At 47.8% G+C, this 11360-nt stretch overlaps 1 protein-coding gene across 2 annotated transcripts in view; it reads left to right on the forward strand.

Annotated features, from left to right (window-relative positions):
• ELP3 (elongator acetyltransferase complex subunit 3) overlaps positions 1–4586 on the forward strand; it is a 120186-nt gene extending 115600 nt beyond the window's left edge. Inside the window, exon 15 of one of the 2 annotated variants that reach the window (XM_030879118.3) lies at positions 2302–4585. In XM_030879118.3, the coding sequence (XP_030734978.1) occupies positions 2302–2378 (77 nt within the window). In that variant the 3' untranslated portion in view covers positions 2379–4585. Of the gene's footprint in view, positions 1–2301 lie in introns of both variants that reach the window. The other variant, XM_070045816.1, reaches the window with a different exon arrangement.
• Positions 4587–11360: the final 6774 nt, after the last annotated feature.

Below are 11360 nucleotides of genomic sequence, written 5' to 3' on the forward strand. Positions count from 1 at the left end.
TTTACATCTGGTTTCTTTCATGCAAAATTAGGTCTGTGAGATTCATCCATGGCATTGCAGGTAGCTCTAGTTCTTTCTTTTTTGTTGCAGTATCATATTCCATTGCGTGAAAATACACAATTTATCCATTCTACTATTGATAGATATTTGGGTTATTTCCTGTTTTGGCTGTTATGAGTAACATGTCTTTTGTTGGCTGTAAGCATTCATTTCTCTTTTCACTCTGGGAGTATACTTGCTGGGTCATAGGACATGCTTCCGGATATAGAACTTTAGGAGAGAGTGCAAACAATAAAGTGGTTGTACCCTCTGAGGGGTGTGAGATGTCTTCCTGGATCCGGTGGGTCTGAGCTGCTGCCTGACCCATTATTTGTTCATGTTTTTGTCTTCCCCCTGCTCTACCCCAAGCCACAGTGTTGAACAAAAGTAATGATTAGAACACAAAGACAAGGTTGAAATTGTGCAAGACGGAATATCAGTAATCCTTGGATTAAAAGGGAAATTCTCCAGTGACCTATTATCACATGACACGGTTCTGTTACCTTCATCACATCAGTTTCAGTTCCATTTTCTTAATACTTTAAAATACTTTTTTGAAAGAGGTGGGAAACAAAACACGGTAGGAAACCCTATTCCTAAATAGTAAATGTTTGGGCTACAGAATTAGGCGAGACTGGAGGGGGCTAGCAGGGATCTGATTTCATGCACATACTGATCGCTAGGACTACAAAGTGACGAACAAGATACATAGAGCTTCCACCACGTGGGGAAGCCGACCAGCAATCGCAGTGCGCCGTGGGGAGGAGTACGGTAAAGAGAAACGCCGGCGTCTTCCTTTACGTGACACACACGAAAACCACAACGCTACTGCGCCGGAGGTGTGGGGTTTCCACACATCACTCAGCTCTGCACCACCAGCCAGGTGGCCTACCATTGCCTCCGTTCTGACACTGTCTCCCTGGAGGTGGCATCAGACTCCACAGGTTACAGGTCGGTCCGGTGGGACTGACCCCACTTCAGATGCCAACTGCAAGTCTAGGTTGTCACTGTGCTTCTGACCGACGAGCTCCAGATCAGAGGTTCCCACGACCCCCTCCTTGGGTTCGATCAGTTTGCTAGAGGGCACAGCATGAGCCAAGCCTGGAAGCTAGGCAGAGCCCGACATGCCGGGAGCTTTCAGAAAAGTTAAATCTTCACTGGGGCTGAAGCATAGTGTTTCAGGGGAGAACAGTAGCAAGCAGTGAAGCTAGAAATATAATCAGATATCAGACCATGAAAAGCTCTAAAATAATAGCAGCAGCAGCCAGTGTTCTGGAGGAATTGGCTTTTTCCAGACTCCGGACTAAGCACATATCAAGGACTATCTCATTCAATATTTAATATCCTTAAAACATAGGTACGTTATTATAGATGATAAAATGTAATTAAGTAATAGCCAAAGCTACAGCCCTTAAAATGACAGGTCTAGACCTTAAATCCATATCTTTTGAGTGATCGAAAGCCCGTTCTCTTAGCCACTCGTATAGCTAGTACCACGTAAGCCATGCTTTATCCTCCTAGGAGCTCAGCTTCTTAAATGTGATCATGTTTCATTATAGCGGCACCATTTAGGATAATGATTCCTTTTAAAGAAAAAAACTTCACGGACCTTTAATATTGACTTAAATCAGCTAGTGTTCCTCAAATGGATGCAAATATAATACTGACATAAACTCCTGGTACTTAACACTGCTCGTATATCAAAACAAGTATACCAATTAATACCCCCCCAAAAAATTAAAGTGAATGAAATGCAAATTAAGTAGCACTAATTTAATGCCACTGATGGTGTTTGGTGAAAATCGTTGCTCTGGATGAGTGAGTGGCACTGACACTTCACTTGGTCAGGGCACCCTGGCTGCCGGCGGCTGTGGAGACTCTACTTCCCATACCTGACCTCTCGTTCAACCTTCCAGGAAACCATAACGCTGTCTCGCTTCACTTGGAGTGTGGACATCTCACACGTTAGATCCACCACTTCCCATTCACCTATAACACCTGAAGCCGTGCTGCATGGTACCCACAGGATTGTAAACCCACAGGCTCTGAAATACAGTTCCTGTGTTTTAATGCAACTTGAATTCAGAATGTTTTTAAAGTTCCAAACTTAATCAAATGAGATTCGATCTGGAAAGGACTTTGGTCTGTGAATGAGAGTGGGAAAAGGAGGACGGCTACGAGGGGCACGTGTGCTGGCTTTTGAGGGCTGCTAAAGTAATGCTTAGTAAGAGACTCTTCTGACGTTTTTCTGCTTCTTCACAGGGGTTGGCACCAGGAATTATTACAGAAAGATTGGCTACAGATTGCAAGGTCCGTACATGGTAAAAAATCTAAAATAACCGCCATACCAGCGCACCTTGACACCTGTCCTCCCTGGCAGAAAACAGAGATTCAGGATGTGTTGAACACTCAGCACAGAGGCTGAGCGAAGCACATGGACCTCCCTGACCCCCTGACAAGGAGCCTCCCCCTCGCCCTCCCGCTGGAGCCACAGAGACTGGAAGCCGCACTCAGGGCCGGGCCGGGTGTCTGCTGACCAAGCCTACGGAGCCTGGGCGCTCAGAGCCCCCGCACCGCGCCCTCCTGCATGTTCTCAAGACGTCACTTCCGTTTCGAGGCTTAAGTCCTATATCCAATTTCTAAATTCTGCATGAGGCCTGCAAGTGACCTAACCATGACTCAGGCACAGTGACAAAAGCAAACTGATCATCTCATTTGAACTGCATGGTTCATGAACTAAAAACTGGCTATGTCATTTGAGGAGGACACATAGTTTCTATCAGCAGGTTATTTATATCCAGTTTCTATCAGCAGGTTATTTATATCCTGTACAGACAAAGCGCCAGGTTGGGACATGTGAAAACTGTCACGTTGATCTCTGACCTATAACTACATATGCCTTCCAGCACAGGTCAAGAAAAGGAGCTTTTCTTTTCACGGACATCATTCTGGTTTGAAATAACAGTGTGATGGGGAGAGAAGAAGCAAGATTGTAGGCTTATGTTTCAAGCTTGAAACCAGCCTTTCACATTTTTAATCGTCTGTACTTTGCGCACTCTTGACAATTGCAAAACACCGTGGGCGGCACTTTCTCCCAGAGAGGCGTTTGGCTTCCCCATTGGTGTGTCCTGAGCAGGCAGAGTCTGCTGTGCATGTGTCTGGGTTTGGGTGACATCTGTGGATGTCAAGAGGCACATCCACAGGTGCTGTTCCCTTTATTTTAATTCTTTAAATCGATTTTGGTTTGTTTTAAACGGAGAAAAATCAGGGTTAAACTTTTTTGTGAAAGCAAAAAAATGGAAAACAGGCCCAAATCTAAAAATAGGAAAGAGACTGGCTTTTTCAAAGTTTCATCTTTATAGAACTGCCTCTATGTAACTTCCAGGTAATCTAAGGAGACTCAGCCTGGAGAGGGTCTGTTCTTAAGAACATAGCTTAACCCTGCATCCCTTGGCTTCTGTGGCATTTTACAAAGGTTTATTAAATGGAATTGATTCTTCTAAAGGTTTGAAAAATAAAATCTTCAACATACAAGGAAGAATCACGTAAGGTTTTTTCCTCTCCCTGTAAACGCAGTGACATTTGCCATGAGCTTACGGGTTTGGGTTTCCTGCCCGGGGCACTGTTTGTTTCTTCCTGGGTCCTGTTTGCCATTTTGTTAAACTGCTACAAGGCAAACGGCGTTGACATCCTGTGGGCTCGCTGTGGCACTGCAGAGGCTTCCTGTGAGTGCCATTTAAGGAAGTCAGCTACTTCTCCATCTTGAGCCAAACTGACAATTATAGCCCAGAACACAGCCTCTCAGATAACTGAGGAACTGCCCCAGAGAAGCGTGGTTTTCAGCACAGTCTTGGGGGAAAAAAACCCAAAAAACAAAAAAGATCAGCACGTACACAGCGAGTCAGTATGCTCTTGGCACCTGGGAAGGAAGTCTTGTCATGGAAGGAGTATCGGCATTGGCTTCCCAGCCAGAGAGGCATTTAATCTTCATGTTGAACGTCGACATTCTTCCAGTCAGTGCGCCCTTTTCTTTAATAATTAAAGCAGATGTACAGTGTATGTTTGATAGGCCACAAACAGGCTGTTCTGTTTAGCATCAGATTCAAGTTAACTCATGGATAAGCCAGAATGACTTCCCCAGACCTCGATATGTGAACATTTCTTTTACCGAGCCTTTCTGCCGCTAGAAGCTTCAGCTTCTCCCCTGACTGCCAGGCACTGTCCCCGGCATCTGTGGTGCCTGGCGCCTCCACAGCCCGGCTGGCCTGGCTCTCCTAGAGATTACGTGCACCGGCTCAAATGACCACCTCGTGAGAAAGATCAGTTAGGCAGGATCCTGTCGGCCTCCGCGTGAAACGTTTAAAGCTGCAGTTTGTGTTTCTGATCTGTATTGAATGACTCCTTAGCAACCATCTCAGGCCCACTCACATAGCTCCGCTTTTGACTCAAGTTTTTGTTAAATCACCTGGAGAGGTCTTGTTGTTGTTTTTAAATTGTCAAAAACAGACCGAAATCTATTCAAATAAAAAATGAGACTTTAAAAATACATTATCGCCAAGTAAAAGGGCCTGGTAGAGCTCACTGTTTCCCCAACTTAGGAATGAATGTGGAGCCCTTTTAAAGGAAAAAATGTCTGCTAACACAAACAAATACTGAAAAGTACAACTTAAAAGCCAAAGCCTGTTCTATGAAAACAGCTTTCGAAATGCAGGTTTTCATTTCCAAAGGTTTTTATGGGTGGCGGTTGTTTTTTAAGATTATCACCTAATTAAAAACACAATTTTGTTCATAAAGAACCCACAGACCCTTAAGCTGATGAAAGAGCTCAAGATCTAGGTTCTGAAAACCTGGGCTCCTTTACTAACTCTGAAGCTGTGGGCAAGTCCCCTCCCCTTTCTCAGCTACACACTCCCCCCCCTCCAATTTATAACATGAGAGAATCGCCCATCTGTAAGGGTTAGCGCAAGGTCCAGTGGGGTCCCATTTGAGAGACACTGCCTAAACCACGACATTATGTAAAATGCGGTTAACTCCAGTGAAGTGGCTTCTCGACGGATGTGTGACCTCGAGCAAGAACACTCTGCCTCTCAGCAAGTTTCCTGTCTGTAAAGTGGAAATGATAACAGTTTCTCCCCCATGCAGTAGTTGTCAGGATTAAATGAGCTCACGTATGTCAGTTTCTTAGACCAGGGCCTGTGGAATGTAAAACACACTACAGGCACTGGCTATTATGACCAATATGTAACAAGTGCAGTATCTGGCCCATTTTAACATGGGAGTTTCTTATCTGTTGGCAGTAGAATCTTATTTTTTGCTAGAATCTCTAACTTTTGCCTTCTCTCCCATCCTTTGATCATTCCTTCTGTTTCATTCACATAAGTCTAAGGTTACAAATCGTCAGATCCATGCTTTGAGGGACAAGAAACTAGCTGAGACTCTGCAACAGCAAAAAGCATTTCCAAATATCACTGTCATTCTGGGGGCTTCCCGGAAGGTTGTCCAGTATTAGCATGGACTGCGGTCTCCCATGAGTGTGCACAGGTAGCCACATCCACTTAGGGAGTCCCCCGAGGGAGGCTGGCCCCCTTCCGTGGCAGGGAGGAGAAGCAGTGCCCCATCTGTGCCCCATCTGTGCCTTAGGGTCGTGTGTGCCCTCTGTACGCTTGTGTTGAACTCCGTGCAGGCAGCTCCAGAAACTAAGCTTACAGACCTTTTAAAGAATCTGATTTTAACATAGATAATCAAACACATGCCTGTAACAAGGGGCAAACCAGTTGCTTTTCTACAGCCAAATGTGCAGCCTTATCTCTTCCTGTCTCCACATGCCTAGAATACCCTTCTGTCCACCTGGAGGACTCCTCCTCCAAGGAGGGAACTGCCATCTGAGGCCCACCATGTGCTGCTTCTCTATCTAGGCCACCCTTATGCAGCCCTCATGGTCAACGCTCATCTTCGCCCATGAACAAATGAAGACACAGGCTGGTGTCATCATGGCTGGGCCTGAAGCCCCAGGGCCACCACGTTGCCCATTAGAGTCGGCACCAGCCCTAAATGTCCACGGATCGCATACACATCCACGTGAAAGTTGCCCGCAGAGCGGCCCAGCACAGAAGCCCTGAGCTCAGCTATAATACTAAGTGGGTTTAGGATTCCAACGCGAGTCACCGACTCGGCCTTTCTCCACTCCACCCCCATGTTTTCAGTCAGCTTATGTTTAAAGAAGACACAAGTATTGAGCACGAGGCCATGCTTTCATATTATGTCATCCTCACAACAACCTGTAACCTGAGTCCTGTCACCAGCCTGGTTATCCCCAGTGCAGGTAGTGGAAGGGCACGATGTCATCAAGAGAGAACGCAGAGCAAAGGGAGAGTCTGCTCTTTCCGTTTCAATAAAAATAGCTTTTTTTGGTTCTAAAAATTATATATGCTCAATATAACAGATTGAAATGAAACAGAAAGGTACAAAATAACCTGAAATGCCACCATCAGACACTGGTAAGCCCTGTGATGAACGTGCTTCCATGCGTCTCACCCGCACCCGAACACACACAGCCATCAGTCACCTTTACGTAAAATGGTCACACAGTGCATGTCGCTTTGTAACCTTTTTCACGCCACAAAATGTAAGTAATACCAGCATCTTCCCGTGTCAGTACACACGGATCTACTTCATCCTTTTTAATGACTTCCTAGCTTCCCGTTGTCTGCAGATCCCACACTTTAAGTGGGTCTTCTCATATCTTACATTCTTTTATATCCTCATTGTCACAATAGCTAGAATTGTGTATGAAGCATGGGGGCTGCATACACTCGTTGACTCAATACTAAGATTTGCTTTCGTTTTTTTCTATAAGCCTCACTCATCCGTGACAGGCTTCTGTGTCCCTCCCTGTGGTTCTTCGCCCCCAAGCCCTTCCATCCTTCACTGTTACCCACCTTCCAGGAGATGGGGAAGGAGCAACCTGCCTGCGGCCTGGCCGTGCCCTGGCAGAGGCAGCAGCACCTGCGGTTGGGAGCAAGTCCCATCACACAAAATGCCAAGCTCTGCATCCCCGAGAGGCGCCGGAGCGTGAACATACTTTCATTGAGGTCAGAGGTGACCGTACCTTATTTCATCTCCCCTGATGGAAGTTACTGCTTCAGGTCACATTCCTCAACTGCTCAAGCCCTGCAGGGAAGGTTATCCTCTTGTTTCAGGGCCGATCTTGTCTGTGAGGTTAGCGGTATGAGCTAACCTCACAACATTTTTTTTTTTTAATGGTATTTCAGGGCTCACATGCCCTCTCTGTAACTCTCTCCCTTTTTTTAAAATTAATATCTTTTTATTTTTGGCTGCTTTGGGTCTTCGTTGTTGCGCGCGGGCTTTCTCTAGTTGTGGCGAGCGGGGGCTACTCTTTGTTGCGGTGCGCGGGCTTCTCATTGTGGTGGCTTCTCTTGTTGCAGAGCGTGGGCTCTAGGTGCACGGGCTTCAGTAGTTGTGGCTAGTGGGCTCAGTAGTTGTGGCGCATGGGCTTAGTTGCTCCACGGCATGTGGGATCTTCCCAGACCAGGGCTCGAACCTGTGTCCCCTGCATTGGCAGGCGGATTCTTAACCACTGTGCCACCAGGGAAGTGAGCCAGGAAGACGATAGTCCCTACTGTCCAGCGGGGCGTGGGGAGGGGCCCGGCACTTGGCCACCACCCCACCCCACCCTCCAAGGAAGAGCCGGCATGGCATCCAGCTGCCTGGGTTTGAGGCTGGCTTCTGCCTCCATCTAGCTTTGCAAAAACTAGGGTCTTGGACCACCGCGTGCTTGGGGTGCTGGGGCAGTAGTTAAGGGACTACTTATATCAACCTGAAGGAAGGGAAAGGAACTCTGGGGAAAGGGAAGGAGAAAGGGAAGAATATCTGAGCGGACAGGCCTGGTATTGCCCTCACAACAATCCTCCGAGGTAGGAATTTTGGCCCCCATTTTATGAATGAGAAACCAAGGTTCCGAATGGTTAAATGATGTAACCAAGGCCACAAAGCTGGTAAGTGAAGAGCTAAGTATAAAGGCAACAGGTTGACTTTCGCAAACTTGCAAAGATTTAAGGACCCTAATACCTATGAGCAGTGGTGGCTCTAGAATTTCTAAAACCGATGGTTTCAGGCTGGCAATTGGGTTGGAAAGGGATTTTTCTTCCTTTTTTTTTTTTGAAGCTATGTTTGCCTTGCAGATGCTCTTTGCTCTCCACCCCCATCAACCTCAAGCCACTTCTCACCACAACTGCCAGTGAGCTCTCCTTTGAAAAACAACTCGAATAAATACAGCCAAGAGACATATCCAAATAAGGAACTTAGGAATAGGAATAATACAGACAGAGAACCAGCAGTAAGTAATTAATCCACTTAAATAGAGAGCTGAAACCAAGTAACTCTGGAAGTTACTCTCAGAGAAAAGGATGGACGCTTCCGAATTAAAATAGAGGAGTGAATGTGCACATCTAGTTTGGCTCCCAACCAAAGCTCACACAGACTAAAGGGGATTTCTTTTTTTTTTTTTTTTAATCCACAAGGACAAAAGAGGAGACGAAAGTGCTAAGATTTTGGAAGCTCTAAAGCAGATGGACGATAGTAACTCAGTTGGCAGTTGAGACTGGATAGTGGAGAAAGTTCCAGTACAATTTAAGCCACAGGACCTGGCAACACCATACACTGGAGGGAAAGGGAAGAGCCGGAGCAGGACTGACAGAGCCCCTTTATAGGTCCTGGGTTCCCTGGGTTCCCTCCATTCAGCACGTTCTCTGTTACTACCTCAGCAACAGACTGGAGGTGAATTAAGGGAGTCAAACAAGAGAGGATCTTTGGGTGAGAGAACTCCAGACGAAGCCGAAGGTCGGGGTAACAACTGAGAACAGGATGATGAAGTGAACCCATGCATATTAAGTAGTGAGTACTGAGACTTCCCGCCGTCTTCCCCAGCTCAGTTTTCAGAATGCTGACAAGATGTTTCCCCACAGGCCAGAAACTGACAGGCTCTTCTAGAGAATAACCAGCCCGAGAGGAAAGACTTAAACACACAATCATATAGAGTTCCTCAAGAAACAACCCAGACGGCAACCCCACGGCAAAATCAGTAAGCCCTGCTCTGATGGGCTGAATGTTTGTGTCCCCCCCAAATGTATACATTGAAGCCTCAACCCCCAATGTGACTGAATTTGGAGATCAGGCCTTTCTGGAGGTAACTAAGGGTAAATGAGGTCACAGGGTGGAACCTTCATCCAATAATGTTAGACAAGAGACAACAGAGGACAGTGGCATCACCAAGACAGTGACACTATCCATTCCTATAGGCCTTCACTCCCCCTCAAGAAGAACAACTAACAGTTCTTCATGGGCAAGACACCACTGAGAGAACCCTAGAACACAAGAGTGAGGGCGAAGCAAGCACTGCCCTGCAGAACCAAGACACCACATCAGAAGGGCAAGAGGAGCCGCTGCATGCTGACAGCACCGCCTCATCCCCAGGCGGGTGCCGTATCGCACGGAGAGATCGCCCGAGTCTACGGCGCCTCCAGTGGGAAAAGAGAGCCAAGGGTACATATCCAGCTCCCACTGTGGGTCCCTTCTTGGGAGCCCCCCACTCTGGTCATGCCCCACAGGAATTGCAGGGGTACCTGCAGGACTTGACCCCCGGGAATCTGCTTGTGATGGAGAAGTGGGGAAGGGCTGGCAACAACCGCCACTCAGATCTTAGCAGCCCGAGTCCTACCTGTGGCGTCTGAGCAGTGGTCCCAACGACTGCAGCCGTTTTGTTCATCTGCGGAGCCAAGATGGGCACAGTCTGGCCAGGGAACTCGGCAGGATACAGGCTTGCCTGGTGTGGGCCCTCAAACGAAGCGCTTTGCCAGCCCTGGAGGCTGGTCGGCCCTGGCCCAGGCGGCGGAGCTGAGTCAGAGCCCAGCCGACTGCTGAGTGTAGCTCCCAGCCCCTCCAGCTAGAAAGCCTGACTGGGGACACCTGGGAGGCTGCATAGCCCAGCAGTGCTCAAGCAGAGCAGGGGATATGGCAGGCAGAGCTGATGCCCTGTAGAGCAAAGCCAGTGGCACCAACTGGCCAGGGAACTTGGGGAGTGGGTCAGCTTGAGTAAAGACCACAAACAAAAAGCCTTGCTGGGCTTGGAGAATTCCCCTCTTCACCCAAGCAGGAGAATTAAACCATAGCCCCACCTACAGCTGAGTGTAGTTCCTGGCCTCTTCTGACCAGAAAGCCTGATCAGGAACACCTGGGAAGCAGCCATGAGCTGGCTTTTCCTCCTGCCCATGGAGGGGAGTTGAGTCAGCCCCACTCACTGATGAGTGTAGCTTCCAGCCCCACCTGACCAAAAAGCCTGACCATAACACCTGGAAGCTGTGAACCCAGCAACCCCTGAGCAGAGAGCTGGTGGTCTGCAGAGCAAAGCCAGTGGCCCTGTTCAGCCAGGGAACTTGGGGCATGGGTCAGGTTGAGTCAAGACCACATACAAAGAGCCTTGCAGGCCTTGGAACTGGTTCTCCCACTGCACCTGGGCAGGGAAGCTAATTTGTAGCCCCACCCACTGCTAAATGCAGCCCTCTGCTCATCCTACCAGAAAACCTGACCAGAGCACATGGGAAGCTGCACGGCCCACCCAATGGTCCTACTTACAGAGGCACTTGAACAGAGAGCACACTCACGGCTTTCCCTGTCTGCAGAGCAAAACCAGAGGTCCCAACTGGCCAGGGAATTCAGCGCAGTCTTACCTGATTCAAGTCCCCAGAGAATAAGCCATGCAGGTCCTGGGGCCCATCCTGCTGCCCTTTCAAGACAGGGAAGCTAATTCATAGCCCCATCCTTTGCTGAGTAGAGTACTCAATCCTGACCATCTAGTAAACTTGATCAGAGAACTGAGGCAACCAGAGAGCTCATCCTACAACTTTGCTTAGGCAGAGAACCAAGTTTGCTTGGGCAGGGAACCAAGCTAGTAGTCCTATCCAACTGTTCTCAGCCAGTGGCACAACCCCATTCTGCCACCTCAGAGCTCAGGCAGTGGCCTCACCCAAAAATAGACCCTGCTAGCAAGTCTTACCTGCCCAAGAGCATTACCAGCACACACATTCAGAAACGTAAACTGAGCTGACCGGTGAAGACCTGCCTCTGCCAAAGGAAACATGTAAAGTCTGGAAGAGGAGACCACTTACTCAGATGGACAAATACCAACATAAGGAATCAAGGATTATGAAAAATCAGGTAAACATGACACCACCAAAGGAAACCAATAGAGGTATGATAACTGACCCTAAAGAAATGGAGATCTATGAACTGTCAGACAAAGAATT

Source organism: Globicephala melas, chromosome 6 (assembly GCF_963455315.2).
Source record: "Globicephala melas chromosome 6, mGloMel1.2, whole genome shotgun sequence".
NCBI lineage: Eukaryota > Metazoa > Chordata > Mammalia > Artiodactyla > Delphinidae > Globicephala > Globicephala melas.